The 23,540-nt window shown below is 41.8% G+C and overlaps 1 protein-coding gene across 2 annotated transcripts in view; it reads left to right on the forward strand.

Moving 5' to 3' along the window:
* babam2 (BRISC and BRCA1 A complex member 2) overlaps positions 1–17,810 on the forward strand; it is a 42,398-nt gene extending 24,588 nt beyond the window's left edge. For both annotated transcript variants that reach the window (XM_042072886.1, XM_042072885.1), the window contains exons 7-12: positions 2,214–2,323; positions 11,406–11,505; positions 15,410–15,480; positions 15,933–16,015; positions 16,108–16,261; positions 17,298–17,810. In XM_042072886.1, coding sequence (XP_041928820.1) covers positions 2,214–2,323; positions 11,406–11,505; positions 15,410–15,480; positions 15,933–16,015; positions 16,108–16,261; positions 17,298–17,361 — 582 coding nt within the window. In that variant the 3' untranslated portion in view covers positions 17,362–17,810. The remainder of the gene's footprint in view (positions 1–2,213; positions 2,324–11,405; positions 11,506–15,409; positions 15,481–15,932; positions 16,016–16,107; positions 16,262–17,297) is intronic.
* Positions 17,811–23,540: the final 5,730 nt, after the last annotated feature.

Genomic DNA, 23,540 nt, shown 5'->3' on the forward strand with positions numbered 1-23,540 from the left:
CTTGCCTATTTCTTGCATGGGACAGCCATAATGTCTTACAACAATGGTAGATCATCTTTACTGTAGTTATTCACTTAATAACTTTCATTTGCTTAACAAGAATTATGAAAAAGTGAAAACCTGGGGTGTACAACGTTTTACACGCTTGCAAAATAGAAAACAAACCAGGCCACCTTATTTTTTGCTTCTGTTCTCCTCAGCTCAAACAGAGTAATGATTATACAAGCACACACAGGACATAAGTATTCTCTGGAACTGGTTCTTTGTAAGTACACTTGTGACATACACCTACCTCTTACCAGGAAATGCCTGTCTGAGCAGCTCCAAAGTAATTTGAAGATGATTTCAATTTCCTGGAGTTGCCAAACTGGTTATAGTGTGATGACAAGTTCTCACTCTCTCTTGCACGCACTCCCTGGCAACACATCAAACAATCAAACACCCTGACCATCCTTCAAACAGGCCCTCAAAACACCTCTTCAAACTTGCCTTTTCCTGTTAATTGACTTCTCCGGCTTTTCTCTTCTCATTGCCCACCTCTCTAGTTTTGTCTTCTGCTTTGTACCTGTGTGTTTTTTCTCCGTTTATGTACCTTGTCTGTGCTCTTGTGCCTATGTAAAAACTGTAAAGTGTTCTGAAAAGCGCTATGCAAATTAAATGTATTATTTGTATAAATATTATTATTATTGGTAGTAGTAGTAGTATGACTTTTTTTTTTGTATTATCAGACAGATCAACAGCTAGAAGAAATAGGAGTTTTCCCACCATCAAAATGTTATCTTCCAATTCCTTCCCAGAAAGCAAATTAGCCATTTGGTCCAATTTCTGACATTGATATGATATGGCATATGCAGCTCTGAAACTTGGTGCACATGCTAGCAAACATCATGTATTAGTAAGCAACCACTGAAAATATATTATGGTACTTTCACCATCTTTAATTAAGCTGCAGCAAAGGAGCTTTATCTTTTATATCTCTGTTAATGGATATTTTAGACATCATCTGTTATCTGGTACTTCAGTATCAGAGTAGAGTGATTTATGACCTGATTCCATTGGTGCAAATGTAAGAAAGCTTGTTAGAACTGAAGAAGGCACAGAGTGAGGCATCACATCGGGATGGCTGCTGACCAGGGTTGTCTCATCTGCCTCTTGACACACAATTATCTTCGACCTTAGTGTGCCTCGCTGAGAGCAGAGGGAGTTAGAATCACAGGCCATGGCTGGTGGGACTGTGTCTTTTCACATGCATGCCCAATGCAGTGGTGGGAAAGGTTTTTACAGAAGGCGCCAATTATTTCAAATGGATGAGTTCAAATGGACTGAAAGACATTTTATTAGCAACTTGCAGTTGTGTCAATGATGCCCAGATGAAACCTCTTACTGCAGGCAAAATAGTAGGTCAAAACACAAGGAAATGAGAAGACCGAGAAACTAAGGAGTCACAGATTTTCTGGACATGTCTGCACATGTCCACCAATTGTAATTGTCATCATGTTTAATAGTTTTTGTAAATGTTATGAAGAATTATAAATACAGTGTATTTAATATGAGTACCCGTCTCACTTTTATTTTATTGTTATATTAAATTTGTTGCACCTAATGGCAAATGGAATGCATTTATATAGCACTTCTCTACTTCTATTAGCACTCAAAGGGCTTTACAGTTTAATGCCTCATATTCACCCATTCACACACACAAACACACTCATACACTGATAGCGGAGGCTGCCATGCAAGGCACCAACCTGCACCTCAGATGGAGTTTGGGGTTCAGTGTCTTGTTCTAGGATGCTTTGATAGGGTCTGGAGGAGCTGAGCTCAAACCGGTTACCTTCTGGTAGCCGAACGGCTACCCTACGGATCATTCCACGTCAATTCAACCAGGGTCCACGCACTTAGGTCTCAAAAAAAATCTGAAAAAATTACCAGGTGTACCTATGTTACCTGGTTGAATTGACATGGAATGACCCCTACAAAATGTGTCAAGATTAGTGCAGTATGTTGAACATGTACATGCAGTTTGATTTGTCATAGCATGAAGTTTGCTGGCCTGAACTAACATGGTATTAAACACTGTCAGGCTGTCCGCTATAGCCTGGCTAGTCTGTCATCTGACTCCTATGTGTACAGATGGGAGTGTGTTTGATATCTAATGGTTTTAGGAAGTCTGTTCTTTCCTAAATATTATGTCTGTGTGGCTTTCATTCCAGGACACAGCGCTGGACCCAGCTGAAGATGTTGCCCTTCTCTCCGTCAGTTTTGAAGATGCCGAGGCCACCCAAGTGTTTCCTAAACTTTACCTCTCCCCCAGTATCGAGCAGTAAGTCAGACTTCTAACAAATGTTCTGTATCATCTCATTTAAATGACTGCGTTTGTCCTCACAAATATGAAGGTCAGAAATGTAAACTTTATCTGTATCTGTGGAACCGACGCTAGACTTGACAGTATGAAAATGTAGGTTAAGGTCAGGAGTGATCCATACATGTCAAGAGCGTGCGGGCAGTTGACACACCCAGCCAACTGCCAAAGCTTGGAGAGTGACTAAAGGATCCAACTTCCTCTTCTGCTCTTTACTTCTCCAAAACCTGGAGTGAATTAATCATCTTGTGTTTTTCCAAGCCAGAACTTATTTGGAGACTGTCTGGACGTTATGCATTTGTCATATTCTCCAAACTAAATCTGTACTTTGGATTGGCTAAGTTCTGTCTTACGTTGGCCCCTATGTTGAGAGCGAAAGCACCTGGCTGAAACAAGGGATGCATGCACACTGTTGCACAAAACATTTCATAAAGATGTGGCTGAGTGCTCTAAGTGGGGAGACAAGCATGCTCCGTCACACCAGTGTGATGCCACTGTTGGAAAATGAATGTTCTAAAGAATATCTGTGTTCATGGAATTCAGCATGAAATTTTAAAATCTTGAATAGTTGCGGAATGTAATATTTTGTTAGCATGTTCAAATTCACACCCTTTAGCTGACCGGTAGCATTGCCAAGTATTCTTTTTCAAGTAATCGTGTCAGACTGTGAGAATGCAGTTGTGGGAATAAGTTTACACACCCATGCTAAAGTTGACTAAAAAGAGGAATAAAAAAAATCATATTTTAGAAATTGATCTTAATGCCTTAATTAACAAAATGAGGAAAAATCCAACCTTTAGGACACCAATTTTCTTTGTGAATGAATAATGTATCGTAAATAAATAAATAAAATACAGGGGGTTATTTCATGGATCCAGGATACTATGCATCCTGATAAAGTTCCCTTGGCCTTTGGAATTAAAATAGCCCCACATCATCACATACCCTTCACCATACCTAGAGATTGGCATGGTTTTATTTCAATTAGCTTAATAGCTGGTTTAATTTACATTGAGAGATGATCTTATAGAAAGTACTCCATTAAATAACTGGCCTTTAAAAATAAAAATCTGCCTGCCTCTATGGGAATTTAACATAGTGGGGTGTACTTCTCCAATGAATAACCAGTGGTTCTAATTTAACTTATTGATTATTAACATTGTTTAAGCTCTGTCTATTTTGTTATGTCTTTTAATGTCTGTGTAAACCGAGTTGCCATTTGCCGAGTTTGCCATTATGCCTGAAAATGCGTTATACACTGCCTGGCCAAACAAAAGGTCACTGCCTGGATTTAACTAAGCAAATAGGTAAGAGCCTCCCTGTGGGGGCAGTGCTATGATTTGGGGTTGTTGCAGTTGGTCAGGTCAAATTGTGAAAGAGTGGTTTAGGGAGCATGAGACATAATTTGTAAACCTGGATTGGCCACCACAGAGTCCAGACCTTAACCCCAATGAGAATATTTGGAATGTGCTGGAGAAGACTGCACAGTGGTCCGAATCTCCCGTCATCAATACAAGATCTTGGCAAAAAATGAATACAGGGCTGGACGGAAATAAATGTTGTGACATTTCAGAAACTTGTGGAAACGATGCCACAGCGAATGCATGCTGTGCTCAATCAAAGCTAAAGGTGGTCCAACGAAATATTAGAGTGTGTGACCTTTTTTTTTGGCCAGGCAGTGTATAAATGAAATTGACTTTACTAGATGCAGTTATGAGACTCCCCCAGTTCCCACTCTGCTGGTAGTGTGGACGCCTCTTGGACCCTATGCAAAGGTGATTGTATTCAAGAAATTTGCATAAGCACCAGCTGGTCCTCTACCAACATCTTCAATTGTTTGTATTCTCTGGATATCAGAAGTTTTTGCAACTATGCTGGTTTGTGAAGGGTTACTTAGTTGCATAAGAACTGGGTGTTCCACGTGTTGCATAACTACATCCATTCTTCTGCAATCTGTTACACCCACTATTTTGCCAGTGGACATTTTATTAATTAATCGCTCGGTTATGGAGAAATTCTTCTTTCTTTCAAACAGACAAGGTCCACACCTTTCCTTAAAGGAGAAACCCAGCAAGTTTTCACATAGATCTCCGTTTCTCAAAGTCACCAAGTACTGTCGGTACAAGAAAAAAAACTAAAACAATTGGTTTTACCTAGATCAAGTTGCTGCAGCCAGGCAGCTACAGCGCTACACTCTGGGGGTATGTACACTAGAGTGTGGCTACCCGACCCGAGCCCAACGGGTCCCTGAAATGTCACAACATTTATTTAAAATTCCAGGTCTGCTTTACATGATGCAAACATTTGTTTTCTGAGAATAAAGTAAACTGTAAAAAAGACCTAATAGCTTTCTTCCTGTGTGCAAGATTTGTTTATCGTGACAACGCATTTCAGGCATGCCGTCTGAAATTCACACGCGTTGTCACGACTACATAAACAAATGGTTATGCACATTTCGCACATATGCACATAAGCACAGTCTTGGGTGACGTTAAAAAAAGTTGTTAGCCTATCAGGAGATTTTAAGATTATTTGCGTTGCATATAGCACGCTCTGGAAATTCACAATTTCGTCGCCGTTTTTTTTTTTTTTTTTAAAAACATAGTCCAGTATTTTTTTCGAAATTGAAATGAAGTTGTATGCAACAGCAAACCTCCTCTTCGTAGAGATCTTCTGCCATCCTGCTACGTTTTTTCTTTCCTGCTCTTCTCTGCTGCTCAATCAGAGCCTCTTCCTTCAATAGGAGGCTACCTCACGCAAGACATCACGTCATGTGACATTTCAAAATTCCAACCTGTTAGTAAGCTAGGGTTTGCTGTTGCATACAACTTCATTTCAATTTTGAAAGAAATACTGGACTATGTTTTTTTAAAAATGACATGCGACATGCCCGGGTCACTTCCAGGCTAACAAGTTTTGACTAAAAACGGTAAAATCGAACTTTCTCAAAACATATCCGAATGACATGATTTTGATGTCAAGTCAACGTATGTACTCCCAATCATCCGTAAATTGATCTAAAGTGCATTTTACTCCGGATAATTCCTTTAATGTGCGCTGTGTGTGACCTGCGTGCGTGCACACTCATCTTGACAATTTGTTGTGTGTTCCGTTTAATGGGCTAAAAAGACAGGCTATCCACTAGCATGGGAATAACTGAGGCATCATCTGCGTCGGGCTCGGGTCGGGTCGGGTTCGGACATAAAAATGAAAATGCCTGTCGGGTTCGGACGCAACTCTGTTGGACGTGGGCCGGGTTTGGACAGAAATTTGCAGCCCGATCCGCACTCTAATGTACACGGGAGCTCACGGGAGCTCTCATGACTTCACCACAGGTGTACCTCAGGGATCAATACTTGGGCCCCTTCTATTTCCCATGTACCATTTCCTTAGGTGATATCATCTGCTCCTAAGGACTCTCCAATCACTGTTAAGCAGCTTGATGCAGATGATACTTAACTTGTCTGTCTTTCTCACCAGATGACTGATATTTCAATTTGAATGAAAAATCATCACCTTTCAGATCACTCTTTCCAAAACTGAGCTCCTGGTATTCCCAGCTAATACAGCTATCCCCAACAGATCAACATCCAGCTTGATTCATCTTCATTGGCCCCAGCTATGACTGCACATAACTTGGGTGTCATCATTGATGATCATCTCAATTACTCTGTATAATACTGAGCGTGTAGCCTCAGTCAGGAAGTCATGTAGATTTACACGCAATGTAAATGCAATGTACGGAAGATCAGACCTTACTTCATGCAGTATTCCACACAACTTCTTGTGCAGGTCATGGTCCACTCCCTCCAAATTGGACTATTACAGTGAAATATTGGCTGACATATCTGCATATGTAGTGAGACCTTTATGGATGATTCAAAATGCAGCAGCGCGTCTGGTCTTTTGATCAGCCAAAGAAAACACATGTAACTCCTCTATTGGTTACTCTTCATTGGCTTTCTACAGCAGACAGAATTAATTTCAAATCCCTCACTCTGGCCTACAGCACCTAACCTGACCCTAGCCAGATGAATTTCGCTCCGCCTAGCTCCACTCATCCATCTGGAACCGATCCATCGGAATGGTGTTTCAGAAGGCTGGGCCTAATCAAAAAATGCTTGCATATGATTGAATAAGCCACTTGTCCATCATCTATTGATGTGCTACTTCAACCACTCACATCTAAGCCAACCTGTGACGCTGATAACAGTCTCACGGTCGCTTCTCCACTACGTCACATCTATGAAACTCCCGCCCTGCGTCCTGATTGGCTGAACCATAAAGTCGGTTGCAGAAATCACTCTCAATGGAAGAGGTCCCAGATGGATGTGAGTGAAGCTAGGCGGAGCTAAGCGGAACGAAATTCATCTGGCGAGGGTCAGGTTATACAGCACCCTGGATCAGCACCTTCTTATCTTAATAATATTATCCAGCTTTATTGCCTATATGCGATGCATTTCCTGGAAGGCTTTTCAGCCAGCACAAACTAGTCCGATGGACGATCACCTGCATTGTTTTAGCGTACCTGTTTACACGGACCCGGTTGGGTCTTACACCTAGTGAATGAGCATGTTAAAATGCTGAAGAATTTATGCGTGTGTCGAAGTTGAATAAAGAGTTGCCCTGTTGGGCATAAACAGGATATTTAGTGTCGAAGTGAACACGAAAGGAGCAGAATATACTGTAACAGAAGATGCCGTTACTGATGTTCCACCGAAAATAAACAAGCTGGCCCTCACAACCGTTGCAGTCCTTTAATCCTTAAAGGTGTGGGTTTTTCAACATTCTAACATAAGATTCCGTTCCAAAATATAAGTTATTGTGTATTTATATGTAGCCTTATAATATGGGCTAAAATACCTGGGGACCCTCCTTGAAAAGCCTACGATTCTGAATCTGGAAAGGTCCATGATACTATACTTTTATACCGGTACTATAATATTCCCCCAGACACACAACTGGGCGCATACCCAGATGGTAGCAGTTGCCTATTTAAAGAGACTCAGCAGTGGCATTTATCAATGTACAGAGAGGCGGGGAAGGGGTACAGCTAGTGAGGGCAGCTTAAATTCGATTCCTCCTGTCACAGTACGTTTTCAGATTGAACACTTTTCTCTCTTGCATACAAACGACTGCTGATGATGCGCTGCCCCAATTTATTTGGTGTGTAGAGTTTTAAATAGTTTTGCTTACTGTCTGCCAGCTTACCATTCTGGCATATCCCTGCATCTTATGTGTGGAAAAATTAAATATTAGAAAAATGGAATCACAAAACAACATTGTCTTGTTGAAGGTCTCATATCTTATGCTAAGATTTTGCTACCAAGGTGATGCAAACCAGACAGAGTTCCCAAGGAGAACATGGTGAAATAGTTTCAAATAAGACGGATGGTTGCATATACATCAGGCTATAGCAGTCTCATCCTTTATTTCTTCCCCTTGCTGAAGTGCTGAAGTGCTAGGTTCTGTCTGGGGGTAATACTGGGGGCTTTCCATACAAAGACCATCTTGGCAAACAAAAGGAATTTTGCCTGTGTCAGCTTCTGGACAGACACTGTCCCCCAACCCCCCCCCCCACCCCCCCACACACACACCTCTAGCTTCCCCTCCCATGCCGGCCTGCATCTATTCAGCTTTGCTTGAATGTGTGTGTGTGTGTGGGGGGGGGGGGGGGGGGGGGGGCATGTCCGCTCTCTGGCCATGTCACATTGGATCAATCAGAGACCACACTGCCTTTGCCCCGCTGCATTGCAGGGCTGTACTAATGTGTGTCTGCGTGGAGTTGACCTTGCCAGGGTGGTTTTACATTAGTGTGCTGAGCACTAGGGAAAGGAAATAAGGAAACTAAAATGGTCTTGACTTGAAGTGTGTGGGTGGAGTGGGGTGGTGGGTATGTATGTGGGTGAGTACCTATGTGTGTAGTGGCTTTGGATAAAAGTGTTATAAGTGTTAAAGCGAATAAATTTAAATTTGTGTGAGTGTGTCAGATGGCCATGTTTGATGACCATGTGAGGGATGTGTGGAGCAGCATGTTTGTGTCCGTGTGTGCGTGTGTGTGTCCGTGTGTGCGTGTGTGTGTGTGTGTGCATGTGTGTGTTCTGTAGTGGGAGGCTCTCCCTATCTGGAAGGACACTCAGGGCATCCAACTAATGGGTTGGTCAGATTACACGATTTCAGCCTGCTTTTGCCACAATTTTGTCGTAACTGATAAGCCGATGTTAGAATTTTGGGGGAATCTCTTGACACTTTGTTGACTGTGACACTATGATAACACGCAATGTGAACAATAGGCTGCCTCTTGTAATGTGGCCAACCTCCTGACCAAGACGCGGCAGGAATGTTTGGTTCTATAATCGCCTTGTCTGACATGGTCAATCCTAAAAGATCATCATGGAAGACAAAAAAACCTAATACCTCACTTGGGCATCTATAATATCTGTACAACAGCAAATTAATGTATTCAACTGAAATTGGACATGTTAATACACTAATGTACAGTAGCTGTGCGTGCGTGCATGCTTGCGTGCGTGTGTGTGTGTGTGTGCGTGCGTGCATGCTTGCGTGCGTGTTTGTGTGTGTGTGTGTGGTGTTGTGTGTGTGTGTGCGCATGTGTGTGTGGAGTTTCTGTATGCCCTAGGCTCTGTTGTTGAAGTGGTCTTGTTTCTGTTGTTTCTGAGTTACTTTAGGGGCAGACAGTGAAAAAGACAGCACCTCTGAAGTTTTTGTGTTCGTCTGTTTGTTTGTTTGTTTGTTTGTTTGTTTGTTCCCTGGCTTCTGCATGCTCATGGAACACTCACTCTGGTTCGACATCCCCTCTGGCACAAAGAGATGGAGAAAGAGAATGAGTGGGACTTTAAAGGCATGCAGTATTGCAGGGTCACTAGGAGCTGTAGTATCAAGGCAGTGTGGAAAACCTCACTAGGCCTCCACTCTTTTGCTCCTCTCCCCCTCTCTCTCTCTTTTTGTCTCTCTCTGTTCCACTCACTCCCTCTCTCTCTCTCTCTCTCTCTCTCTCTCTCTCGCTCTTTTCCACTTGTCCCCCCCCCCCTCTCTCTGTCTCTCTCTCTCTTCCTCTTCCTCATTTTTCTGCTTCTATTCTTCGGGCCTTGTCTTCTGAGGCAAACCCTTGTGAGCGCAGCTCCGTGTCTGCTTGCCTTACCTCTGGCACTATAAACAGGAACGAAACCGCGGTGATGCTGACTGATGTTCTACTCCCACTCCGCTGTTAAACATTATCATCCCAAAAGCTTTCAACTTTCCCCTCATTTGATAAACATTGATGGTAACTCATTTTGGCTACCGCCATTTATAGGTGTATATGTGTATATATCCAGTGAGAGAGTCTGAATACAGTCTTGACATTTTATGCTGTTGTTTCTATTTTTATGTGGGCATATTTTTGAAGTTGTTAAACCTCAGTATACTGTGACTCACTCATTCACTGGTTTCTCACTTGGGCATCACACAGTATTACATAAAGGAAACAAGTGGGCACTGCTTATGCCCTGATGTGCAATATTATTTCAGAGGAATCATTTCAGATACTTCAGGTTTACAAAATAAAATACTCGTATGCACTGTATGTTTATGCAGGTAAAAAATACAAAGTGAAAAAATGGCACTCAAGGCACTTTACAGAACCCAAAAGCGGAAACCTCTTACAAAAACGTCTTCTTAACAGGAAGGAACATTGAGCAGAACGCCTCTCATAAAAGGGGACCCATCTGCCTAAAGCCAGCCGGATGAGGGGGATGGGGAAGAGGCAGAGAAAATCAGAAGAAAGCAGATATATTCATACATACATGTTTTCACACATATATCATACATTTAAACATGCATACAGTACATGCAAGGGGAAAAAAGGTGTCAGGCATAAACATAATCTGGAAAAAAAACGTATTGAAAAATAACTGAACACCGCGTTGGCAGTTGATAAATATATCTCAAGTGATTTTAATAGCATAAAGTCCATACTGTTGATTGATAAGCTGGATCACATAGGGGTGGACCACCCGCCTGACAGCATGGATCCTGCACTACCTTATAAAACGACCACAGTATGTGAAGGTACAGGGTTGTGAGTCCAACATGATTGTCTGTATTACGGAAGCCCTCCCGTCTGGGGAACAATTCTAGCTCACTTCCTTTTCAGCCTCTACAATGCAGACTTCAAGCACATCTCGGCACACTGACACCTGCAGAAGTTGGATTCTTTGTCTGATCGTTTTGTCTGGGAATCACAGGGAGTCAAGAGAACTGACCCAGATTACATAGAATTGACCCCAGAGTTTTGTGGGTCGGTGTCAACAGAATCACCTTCAGATCAGTGCAGGAAAAACCAAAGAGCTTGTGGTGGACTTCCATAGGTGGAAATAACCTTCTCAGAAAGCAGTGAATATCCATGTAATGGACACTGAGATGGTGAAATCCTATAAGAATCTTGGCGCTCATCTGCATAATAAACTGGACTAGTCAGACAATGTACACCCAGAACAGGACAGAGCAGGCTATATCTACACTGAGGAAACGCAGGTCTTTTGGACTGGCACATTGATTGACTGTGCTGTTCTAGCAGATCTGTGGCTTGTCTGAATATATTAGCGAAGATAACAGCGGGCGCAGTGAAGCTCGCAGGGTTATGCAGGAGGAGCTATTGATGCCATCTGCTTGTATAGCCCGGTGATGCTGCCACATGACAAAGATGTGTCATTCCCATTCCTTGCATAATACACTCATTGCAGTATTTTGATTAAAAGAAAACCACACATCATCATACATGTATGTAAAGTTTAGCATATAATTTCAGCTAGTGAAAGAAGTAGCTTTCGCTGGAAAGTTTGATGCACACTGTCTGCAATACTCTTCTATCGCACCTTTCACCACTCTTCCTAGTGCAGTTCCTCTCCCCCTTTTCCAAAATTGCCATTCAAGATTTTGGCTACTTTCCCTTGCCGCATATGAAATATAATGTGAAGATATTATGTAGACTTTGTTTTTGTAGTGATGAATGTTTACATTTCTCTCCCTCTCTATGTCATAGTGCCCTTGGAGGCTCTTCAGCACTACACATCCCAGCATTCCCTAGTGGAGGCTGTCTTATAGACTATGTGCCGCAAGTGTGCCAGTTACTCACTAATAAGGTAAGTTAGACCTGTCTGGTTGTTTTGTGGTTGTGTGTTTCTATCTCCGGTAATTATGTGTGCAATTATGTTGTCATGTCATTGTCAATTTTGTAAACAGGCTGTTAGGGTTCATGAGCCCCCATGTTCATGCCCCCAGAGTGAAGCACGAGCTGGTTGGCAGCTCTAGCTATTAGCAGCAGCAAGTCGAACTTGGTTGAACCGATTGTTTTCTTTTTTTTCTGTAGCAACAATATTTAGTGACCTCGAGAAACAGAGATCGATGTGAAATACTGCCGGAATTCTCCTTTAATAAATGCCATGTTGAAGAATGTCGAAGGCATTTGACCTCTGTGTCACCTTGTTTTATACCTCAATAAAACAGGAAGTTATGGATTACAGCTTGAAACTCCAGACACTCTGATTTACTTAGTGAAACAGAAATGCGAAAAATGCATCAGTTACATTCTGTTTATACGATTTCAAGGGATGCTAGTAATTGTGGCATGATGTGATTTTTATATAGATAATTGTTTCTTGATGAAGGATTTCCCCCCCACAGATTTAAATATGTTTTTGGTAGGATGCATGCCTGCTGCTATTGGTTACACCTGTTCTTGTGTAGGGGACTCTCTCCTGCCCCCACTGAATACAGCCGTGTAAATCACATGCACTAATCCACATTTCATCCTTATCGCAGAAACATAGCCAGCAGTAGACTCTGTCTGTGTATGAATGCGCATTTGTGTGTGTGTGTGTGTGTGTGTGTGTGTGTGTGTGTGTGTCACATTCTGCAATATGCACAGGCTTGTTTTGTGGGGGTGTGCCCAAACAGAGAAACCAACAGAGTCAGTTGACTCATATCATAGACTGGGACCTGGTAGGGACAATGTGCTATATTCACATTACCATTGCATATTTTAGTCCCATCCCAGGCCCACCAAACATAATCCTATCTGACCTGTTCCTATGGATGCATTTTAGTCCCATGGAGGTCATTCAGTAATAATGACCTTCACACTTACAGACCTGTCCAGAGGCTCTGTCCAGTAGCACTGTCTGTGCTCATCCCCCAACCCCCAACCCCCTACTCCTATCCCCACTCACTTGCCCTCTGCAGTCGTCAACAACCAGGAGGGGTACCCGGTTAATATGCAGCCAAGCATCCTGCCTTACAAGCACAGAGTAGTTATTTCCAGTACAGCTACTGAGGGACCTATGCAGCTGTGGACAGTATGATACTGTAGAATTATACCACGGTGAAATGAGAGAGAATCTGTAACATATTCATGTAATCCATTACCATCAGAAATATATATATATATATTAGTATAAGTGTACATACTCTTTTAATCCTGTGAGGGAAATTTGGTCTCGGCATTTATTTATTAATTAGTGAAACACACTCAGCACACAGTGAGGTGAAGCACACACTAATCCCGGAGCAGTGAGCTGCCTGCAACAACACTTCAGCAGTGCCTACTGGTCGGGGTTCGAACCGGCAACCCTCCAGTTACAAGTCTGAAGCGCTAACCAGTAGGCCACGGCTGAATATTGTCATACCAAAGAATATTGATATATTCATATTACATATTGATATATCCCATCCCATTTAAAAACGTTGTCATATCCTGTTCATTATTAACAGGGAGGCCACACCAGGCACGTAACTGAAGCGTTCCATTTGTGGAGCGTCTGCTGCAACAATTAGCTTCCACCGTCATCAATGGCACTGGCTACACCAGACATGATAGCGGCGCATACGTTCAAAAAAACGAAAACTATTTTTACGCTCTGAAACGGAGCGCTTCACTTGCGGTCCCTGCGTATCCTGGGCCTAAGGGTTTCGCACTGGACCTACAGTATGCACATCCATCCACACTAGAGCTGCAGTGCTCAGGGCTGCTCACATAAGGCTAAAGACTCCTGTATTTTTTCTGTGTTGCTACATTTTACGAATTAGAAGTCAAGCATTTTAATAGAGCAAAGCTGCCATTTTTTTTTTACTTTTGGGAGATGATTGTTCACACCACCAACTGTGCACATTGGATTGATGGATTTTTTAGTTTGTTTGTTTGTTTTCTGAAGTATTTAAGTAAGATGATAATATATTTTATTAAATGTGGTAAAAGAGTGGTCTAGAGAGGTGGGTGGGTGGGTCGTAGGAGATTTTATTTGGGTCGCCAGCATAGCCTAGTGACAATTTATATTGTGTGACAGTCTAAAAAGTTTGAATTGTGCATCAAAACAGACAGTGTCAATATTTCGCAATATAAACTTTGAGTGTGTGTGTGTCAGGTCAGGTACAGTTTGTTTAGTTAGTTGGGTTTTTTTATGCGTGAAAACCTCCATTATACTGAATGAAGCTTGTGATGACTTTTTGTTGACTTTTCTTGTACACATTCCAGCCATGTTTGAGCATGGTTTCAGTTGCGGAGGCCATTCAGTCAAATTGTATAGAGCAGCGGTCCCCAACCACATTCCTAACCGGGCCGTAGCCTACGACATGAGTTTTAAAAAAAATTAATGCAAACTAAATTAAATTAAATTCGCAATAATGTCACGTTTTTACATGGCATAGGCCTATATGCAGTTGTTTGATTGCACGCATGTTTGCATTTTGCAAGGTCTATTTTCTTACGTCTGTCTGTCCCGCCTTCAACACTTTTACATATTGCCTTCAGCGCTGCGCAGCCTCAGGTCAGCTCACTTCACATTCTTAGCGAACGGTAGTGTCACACGCAGTTAGCTAAACTGCTACAATGAGCAACAAAAAACTGGCCAGAGTGTTTGAGTTGCGAGAGCCGCTGCAGAGATTTCTTACAGAAAAAAAGTCACCGTTAGTTGCACATTTTAGTGATGAGGACTGGGTGTCAAAATTCGCTTACCTGTGCGACATATTCGGGTTGCTTAATGACCTCAACCTGTCACTCAAGGGGAGAATGACGACTGTCTTTAAACTGGCAGATAAAGTCGCTGCATTTAAAGCCAAGCTTGATTTGTGGGGCGACGAGTGGACCGGGGTGTATTTGATATGTTCCAAACAGTAGTGGGGGTTTTGGGAGAGACTGAGGCAGGGCCCTTTCTCTCGCAGCTGGTGCGCGATCACCTTGTTGGCCTTTCAAATGAGTTTGAGCGTTACTTCCCATCCTCCAAAGATCCACGGCAAACCAATGAGTGGGTCCGCAACCCATTTGTCAATATCCCGAATAGTCCTAACTTGTCAGCGCAGGAGGAAGAGCAGTTGATCGAAATTGCAAATGACGGTGGTCTTAAGAGTGTGTATAAGGAAACCAATCTGGCGGGATTTTGGATCAAAACCAAAGCAGAATATCCCGAGATAGCCGTAAAAGCGCTGAAAACGTTGCTACCATTTCCCACCACGTAGCTATGCGAGGCCGGGTTTTCGGCAATGACTGCAACTAAGACCAAATTGCGCAATCGACTGGACATTTCAAACACACTCAGGGTGTCACTGTCTTCCATCACCCACAGATGGAACCTTCTTGTTGCAGGGAAACAAGCACAGGGCTCAGACTGATTATATTCGTAATGCACGTTTAGTTCCCGTGTTTTGTTCCCATATTTTGTTAAGCATGTTCACACTTATAGATGTAGCTTCAAGTTATTCAATATTCATAGTTCATATTGTTCAATTTTCACTTCTTCATGTTTAAGAGATCGTTACCTTCACTTTTCATACATAACTGGAGCTAGTTCTTTTCAAGTAATGCATGCACAACACATATGGAACATGGAACCCCCCCCTCGCCGGTCCGTGAAAAAAAAAAAAGGAAACAAACCGGTCCATGGTACATAAAAGGTTGGGGACCCCTGGTATAGAACACATTTGTCATCTGTCCTATGGTCCATCTGTATCAGACTGTCTACAGTTCTTCTTACAACCTCTCTCTGTAAATTATAGGTGCAATATGTCATTCAGGGCTACCACAAAAGAAGAGAATATATTGCAGCCTTCTTGAGTCACTTTGGAATGTGAGTTCCTCAGTCCTGTGCTAATGTATTGTAGATGTTTTCTCTGTTGTATGTAATTCTATGGACCCTTTCAAGAGAGTTCCATTATCAGCATCATAGTTGGCCCCACAAGGCTTCCGTTTTAACATTCCATATGTTATCTTAATGCAGAGGAAGTAGATTGGGAACCAAATAGAACGTTCAAGCATTGTTTTTGTTTTTATTGTTGAAAGGGTCTATAGAGTGGAGCATATGTTAACGTGTAATAATAGCACTGGTTAACACTTAACTTGGATAGTCCGCCCACAATGACTTGACAGATCATGTGAAGAATGACCTCATACTGTAGCTCATAAACAACATCACTCCATGGCCCTGACCTGTGTGTTTGTGTGGCGTGTGTGGGCGTGTGTGTTTTGCGTGGTGCGCTTACATGCATGTCTGTACGTGTGTGTGTGTGTGTGTGTGTGTAGGGGAGTGGTGGAGTATGACGCCGTGGGTTTCACTAAGCTCACACTTCTCCTCATGTGGAAAGATTTCTGTTTCCTAGTCCACGGTGAGTGATTTTGAGTAGATTGAGCCTGAAGTCTGTTTACAACATCAAAAGTGCTTCTCCCACACTGACTGACCTCTTCTCTCCGCTTACAGTGGATCTGCCTCTTTATTTTCCGCGAGACCAGCCCACCCTGACTTTCCAGTCTATCTACCACTTCACAAATAGCGGTCAGCTCTACTCACAGGTGCAGAAATCCTACCCCTATAGTCCACGTTGGGATGGCAATGAAATGGCCAAAAGAGCCAAGTAAGTCATCGAATGAATAATCGAGTTGATAAATGCATAGAATTCAAGTTAGCGGTTATTGTCATATGTTAGTCTTTGCCTGAGGCACATGGGAACTATATCCACATTTCTACTGATGGTTTTGGTAGGCTCCAGAAGGATTGTTGTGCTTTTTTATTATTATACCATTATAATACAATAATGTATTGCGAAATTATAATACAAATTGAATCCCCCCCCTTGCCTTTCTGAGCGTATACAGGTATACAGTACATTCCCTCATCTGTGGGTCTTTACATTTTTTGTTCTGCAAGCGTTATCCCATTTTTTCTTTGTTTATGCATCATCTAGGTTGGTTAGCGCTTCGTGACTGTAGTGCCTCAGATTATGCCAGGAGGATTATGATTGGGGTTTTTGATTTTGAATAGAACTTTGGGTAGGGCTTTGTCTGGGGCATCGAAGAACACTCACTTTACTGTTTTTGAACCGTGCCAGTAGGGCTTAACCTTGTGCCGTGCCCTTTAATCAGCCTTAGTGTTACTACAGACTCCAACAAGTTCTCTCACCAAATTGGGATTTGTTTTCCCATGTATTCTCCTCTGAATACGGAAAGGTTTCAAAGTCCACACAGATGAGAAATATTCCCACGGCATGATGTTACTATTGCAATGCTTTTTCTCACTTGAGTATTTTAATCACTTTGGCCCTTAAGTCTTTGATGTCTCTGTTATTTCACAACGTGACTGATGACTCTTAGACAGAGTGCTTTTTATATCTAGAACAAGACCTCTACTCTAAACCACTCATACTGCATGTGGTCATTCCTTTTTTATTTCAGTAGACAATCTTCTTATTTTGTATCTAGAAATAATACAGCATATAACTGATAACAATGACAATACCAATGGGAGACAAAGTGTGTCAGTATCTTTTGTAATCAAGACGATGATGATGACTTGAGTGGGGTTGAATACTTCTGCAAGGCATTGTGTTGCATGTCTTGATTCTCACTCCTGCCTTCCTTTCCTGTTCCCGTTCTCATCTTCCCTCTCTACAGGGCCTACTTCAGGAGCTTTATTCCTCAGTTTCAGGAGGGGGCCTTTGCCAATGGAAAACTATAGTGGTCACCTGACTTTGGCTTCTGTGCGCATCAGTGCATGTCGATGTTTGAGTCAAGCGTTTTGAATTTACTGTGGGACATTTTGAAATTGTAGTACTTGGACTACGGTCTGTTCTTGGAGGTAGCATCTGTAAAATGAAAACATGGAAAAAAGGGGATACGCATGCTAGAGACTACAATACCCAGAATTCAACTTTAAGGATCTTACTGACTGGAAGTTGAATTCATCTTGGAATCTGCACCCAAAAACAAAGAAGATGTTTTGCTGCACATTTACCTGCTTATGTAGATTAAATAGAAATGCTACTTTCTTAGACTACAATTTGCTACACAATGGCCAAAATTATATGTAACTATTCTAAATCTGTGTGACTTATTGTGTTGAAAAATGGTTTGTTATGTAAGATTTCTTTGTTGCCTCACACTGTTTATAAAATACTATATCACTGACATGATTTTCTTAGTCGTTTTGAGTTTTGAACTGGCCTATGCATTACTGGGTTATATTCCTGGATAGATTGGAATTATTAGGAACTCAATTCTGTTGGTGATCCTGTGATCAAGTGCTGAACTCGTAGCAAATCCAAATGAGCTAAGTTGAGAAGTACACATAAGATGAATACATACAGTACTGTGCTGTGGGTAAGGGAGTTTGTAAATCTAAATCTACCAGGCCCACATAGTTTCTTAACGATTTGGAGGCAGGTCACTTGTGTAGGAGTTATTAAAATGATCTACCTAATTTGAGCTATGATGGCCAAACATGTCCAAAATATAAATAACTGATTTGATCTGTTTTCTGCTTTCAGCAATGACCTTAAGACTTCTTCTCATTTTAAAACATCTGTTTCTAAGTAAGTTAATGATTAGGGGATAATATGCAGTCGCCAAACCCATTAATTCAACTGAACATAGGTCTGCTCTATTGTGCTTATCAGTCTGCGAAATTGGCCCCAAGCCCAGGTTTGGAAGGCTTTCTTTAGCTCCTCCACATTGGCCTGAAACATTCTTCATCCATGGGAAGGGCTGTGTGTCAACATAAGGTAAGCCAAACAGTGTGTTAAAGAGTTACTCCTCTTAAGAGTCAACTGAAAGACGTGGTAAGGTCTTGTAATGTTCTGTGTTAAGAGTAAGAGTGTACATTTTCAAATGAAGGATTTAATACAGGCAGAATAACTGTTGGAAAGGCAGCTGTGTGTGTGGACGTGAGTGTGTGTATGTGAGTGAGTGTGTGTGTGGACGTGAGTGTGTGTATGTGAGTGTGTGTGTGTGGACGCGAGTGTGTGTGTGTGTGGACGTGAGTGTGTGGATGTGAGTGAGTGTGTGTGTGTGTGAGTGTGTGCGTGTGAGTGCGTGCGTGTGAGTGAGTGAGTGAGTGCGTGTGTGTGTGGACGTGGATGTTGTTTTCATCTCTAAACATGACTATCATTGTCAGCAGCCTCTCTTGGCCCGAGGGCCAGCCCTCTGCTATATTTACTATTTGTAATGCAGGGACTGTCACATTGAATTGGGAACTACAAGATGTATCTGGAGCATTTATTAGCTGCAGATCCCTTAATAATAAGATGTTACAATGTGAGATTGTTTTTTTTCCAACTGATATAACCTCCCTCTGCCTATACAGAGAACGAAAGGAAGGATGTTGTAGTTTCCCACTATAAATAAATATGCCTGAAACGGTTTCCTCTTTCCTTGGTATTTACAGTACTCTAAAAATAATGATAGACATTAATTAATCGTCTTCATTAGAGCATGTATTTATCGACTAATTTTAGCCTCCTGTGTAGTAACATACTAGACTCCACCAAGATATGTGAGTAAGGGAGTTCAGCCTACTCACTGTATCAAAATATAGTATAAGTATAGATGGAGAAGTATAAAATGGAGAAGCATAAAACGGAGAAGTAGATGGCTTAGCCCTCAAATAAGTCTAGCTGGAGCTGGGCTGGGAAGATGACAGGGAAATACTTTTTTTTTTTTTTTTTGTCGGCAGCACCAGAGGCCTTGTGCTTGCCAGCTCTGGGTTTAATTCCTCAAATCCATTAATCCTGCCTTATTTCAGAGATCTGTGGCAGCAGGCTGGGAAAATTAAGGAGTTGAAGCCAGGGCTGATTTAAACAAAATTGTGATTCAGTAATTGGTGTAACATTAACACCCCTTGGCTGTTTGCACCTCTGGTAGTTTATGATGGGCATCACATGATGATGAAGGTGCTACGCACAATATCACTCCATTTACAGATTCTTGAAATATGTCACATTAGATTTACATACAGGAGAAGGATATGTTGTTTGCTAGCCGTTACACAAGGTAAAATGCATCGCATCAGGTTTGCTGGCATTACTTTTGAGGCTGGTTCTGATACTTTATTGGTATTCACATCACTCTTTGAGTACTACTATCAATAAGATCTCTAGCCTAATTGCACTTGTCTTTAGTCATAAACAAAAAAAAAGGAATTTGCATGTTGGTTCTTAAATAGGGATAAACATTTAGTTTAGTTTATTAAACTTATTTATCACAGGGACAAAATGTACAAAATGCAGCAAAGTACGTTCAGTGGAGACTGCTGGTAACATAGTGCCTGTGTAGTAATGAAGAATGGTTTTGTTCACTATGCAGCCGGTAGTATACGTGAATGTATGCGAATGCTTGGACAAAACAACAAGTATATCCCAGGCCTTTACCTTCATAAGTTGCCCTGTGAATTTGTTTCTAAGACGTTTGTATATTAATTGGTCAGTTTCTAATGTCAATATGTCAAAATGACATTTCTTCACTTCGCTGTGGTTTTAGTTCCACCTCAGAAATTGAGAAAGAGTCCACATAACAGGTGCATGAAAAAAAGGGAACCTGATTGAAAACCACTTTGCCACTCTGAATCACCATTATTTCATGAGACGCTAAGTAGACAGGGCAGAAGAGAGTGCAGGACACAACTGGAGCGAAATGGGGAACGTTGCACAGGCCTGAATCTGTCATGATGAGGCATACGCCTCCTATGCCTGTTTACAATGGCCAACTGCTTAAGCTGTCAGACCAGGCTAGTCACTTTTTGGAGTCTCCTTTAGTTATCGTATTCCTCAGGTAGAAGTAGTCGTTGGAGGACAGAAAAGGTGGAAAACAATGTCTTATATATTTATTTCTTCCTTACATATACAACTTCTTACATATTTCACTGCTTTTTTTGTCTTACTCTGGGCTATTTCCAGTTCTAACGTGTGGAAATTCAGAATGACATGAGGAGGAGGATTTTTTTTCCTTTCTCCATTTTATTCGGGCTTCTCTTTCTGCCTCATTTTTCTTTCCTTGGTGGAGGAGTGTGGGGGCGGGAGAGGATTGAGGATTGTGATTTTCTGTAGTGGTGGCGCACAGGGATGTGGCTTGAGTTGTTGACGTGAGCCATGTTTGGGATGATGGAGCTGAGAGGCTTAGCTAATTTGGGAGTGAGCGAGAGTGGAGGGATTTGGCGCCTTTTGTTGCAGCCCGTTTGATCTAAAAGTGCAAGAAAAATGGCCCTGAAGATGTCATGGAAATTAGAGAATTACTGTTCTCCCCCCACATTACATTGCAGAACCACACTGCATGCAATTTATAGAATGTTGCAGATACCAACTGCTGTAAAAAAAAAAATTCTGATTGTTAATTGCCAATCAGGCTCCTCCTAGTTTAGCATCGAAATCCAGAAGAGAACACCACTAAGCTGATAAACATTCATTTGATAAACATACATTTGAAAAATAAAATGAGGGAGTGTTGCTTTAGGCTTGAATTAAAATAAGGCTAAATGTATGGCAACCACTCTCCACCAAGAAAATGAAATAAAAAAAAATCCATGGCATGGAAAGAAACACCTTTGTAACAGAAGTCCAGTATTTGTAATAATGTATTAAATCAAGTCACCATATTGTGTGATATTTTTGGACATGAGGTAAATGTTTGGTCTTCGCATGGAAATCATGAAATTTTGTAGATACTATCAGTCTTACATGGATGAGCTCATATTGTAATTTTAGTGAAATTACACACAGGCCAATGCATTTCTGTATGAGAGTGAGTTTGTGTTGTGAGTTTGGTCACCCTACTTTTCCGAGACTAAAAATCTATTGTGCCCCTCCTGCCAGCTCACCCCTGGACCTGTCAGTTAGAATTGACTTACATCTGACTGAGGGCCTGTCACAATCATAAGAGACATATCTTGGTGGCCCATGTCGCAGCTACACCTGTCAGGTGGACTGACAGTAGACTGAGTCACGCATGTACAGGTACATTTAAAACGATGGGACAGGACGAGCCTTCTGCCTGTGGAGTTGGTGAAAGATGTGCATGTGAAGAGAAATCAGATAAGTTCATTCTGCTTTACATGTTTTCAGGTCTTCAGTTATGAAATATGTGTTTTGTGCATTTCCGATGTGAAAATACAAGGTGTAAATTAAATTCACTTCATTAATATGTGAAAGAAGAGAAACCCAAACTGTTTACTGATTATATTATACACTAATATCAGTAAGACTTTACAACAGAGAGACTCTGTCACTGAGAATCATTGTGGTTTTTGTTATGAGTAGCTATTTCCATTATGTATTGGTTTACAGTTTCTCCTGATAGATGTATCAGTGCAGAGCTTGTTCAGTCCTCCAGTCTCCTTTTAGGTGGAGAAAGGATCATTGTGTAAACACAGCATGTCACGCCCAAACAGTGTTGGAACCTATTTTATACAGTCTATGGTCAGAACATGTTGACCTTTGCTTGTCCCCCAAAACAGCTGAGGTCATGCCCTTAAGGAAGGTCAGAGAGCAAACGTACAGTACAGGCAGCAAGTGAGGCGGGTCAACAGAAAAAAAAGAGCGTGGTTAAGGATGAAGAAGAAACATAGGGGCGTGGAGGGTGGGGGAGGGGTCACGCACTGCTCGTGCCAAGTGACACAAACCCCCTTTGGCAGCCTAATTAAATTTTCCACTTTTCCACACTCACATTAAGCCTCCATCCAGCTGGAAGGAATAACCGCACAGAAGGAAGAGACCTCAGGAAAGGACTGATGCCACCCTTCCTCCTCCTCCTCCTCCTCTCCTCTCTAATATGCTAATTTCTGCCTACCTCTCTTCATCCTTTTCATGTGCAGTGCAGTGCAGAGTAGAAGAGTAGAGTGTTGCCTCTGTGCATGACCACTGCTTCGTCAGGTCACTGCTCTTTATTCTAACAGCCTGTTTTACCTCCTGTTATAGCAGTGGAAAATGTATCTTCTTCCCCAGCTATGTTTCTATGTCCCTTTAGTCCCCTGTCTCTGCTTGGTTTCTACCAAAGATTCTAGAACAGAGCTCTGTTCTAGAATCTTTGGTTTCTACCCTGCCATGCCTGTTCTCACCATGCCTGGAACGTTGCCACATATTTCGGCTTTCGTATTGGAAATAAAAAGAAAAGAGTCGTACATAAGATATTCATTGCTACAAGTAGGGGAAGAGGTTGATACTTGCCTCCCAGTTTCTCTCATTTCCCCTCAAAATAAGGGTGTGGAGAGAGACCTCAGAATTGGTATTAACTTAAATTTATTTCAGTGGCTTTCATGTTTTTCAATGTTCATATTCTGTAAGTTGCTTTGGTCAAAAATAAGCTAAATATCATAGCCATATTCATAACCATGTTTTGCTCCAATCTGTTACGTCCCAGCTTTATTGTCAAAGGGAATGCGGGAGATAACACATAAACCCAAGTAAAAAAGGAGTCGGGAAACACGAATGTGAATACATGAATTAATAGAGAGTTTACAGACAAGTTGAAACAGACAAACCAAAATTGCCTCAAAAGAAAATGGAAGAATTAAACAAACCGCACAAACAAAACACCCTCCCTCCACCTAGGAATTTGTTGTCCTTGCCAACCCTGCCACAAATACACACACACACACACACACACAGTTAAATCACCACACAGCTAAATCATACCCATACACCATCATGCAGTAACAGTAAAATAGTTGTTTTCAATAGTCCATACAACAAACAGCTATACAGTTGTCTGGCTCACTGGCACTGTCCTAGCATCTTCCTGCACAGCGATCTCACAGCACCCAGTCCAGAGGAGTCCAACTAGGGACTAGTACTCAATTTACAGGCTGCCATGGCAACCTAGGAGGATGGGGGATACATAGACAGAATCAGAAGAAAAACACTCATAGCATGC

The sequence above is a fragment of the Alosa sapidissima genome, chromosome 19, assembly GCF_018492685.1.
Source record: "Alosa sapidissima isolate fAloSap1 chromosome 19, fAloSap1.pri, whole genome shotgun sequence".
In the NCBI taxonomy this organism is placed as follows: domain Eukaryota; kingdom Metazoa; phylum Chordata; class Actinopteri; order Clupeiformes; family Clupeidae; genus Alosa; species Alosa sapidissima.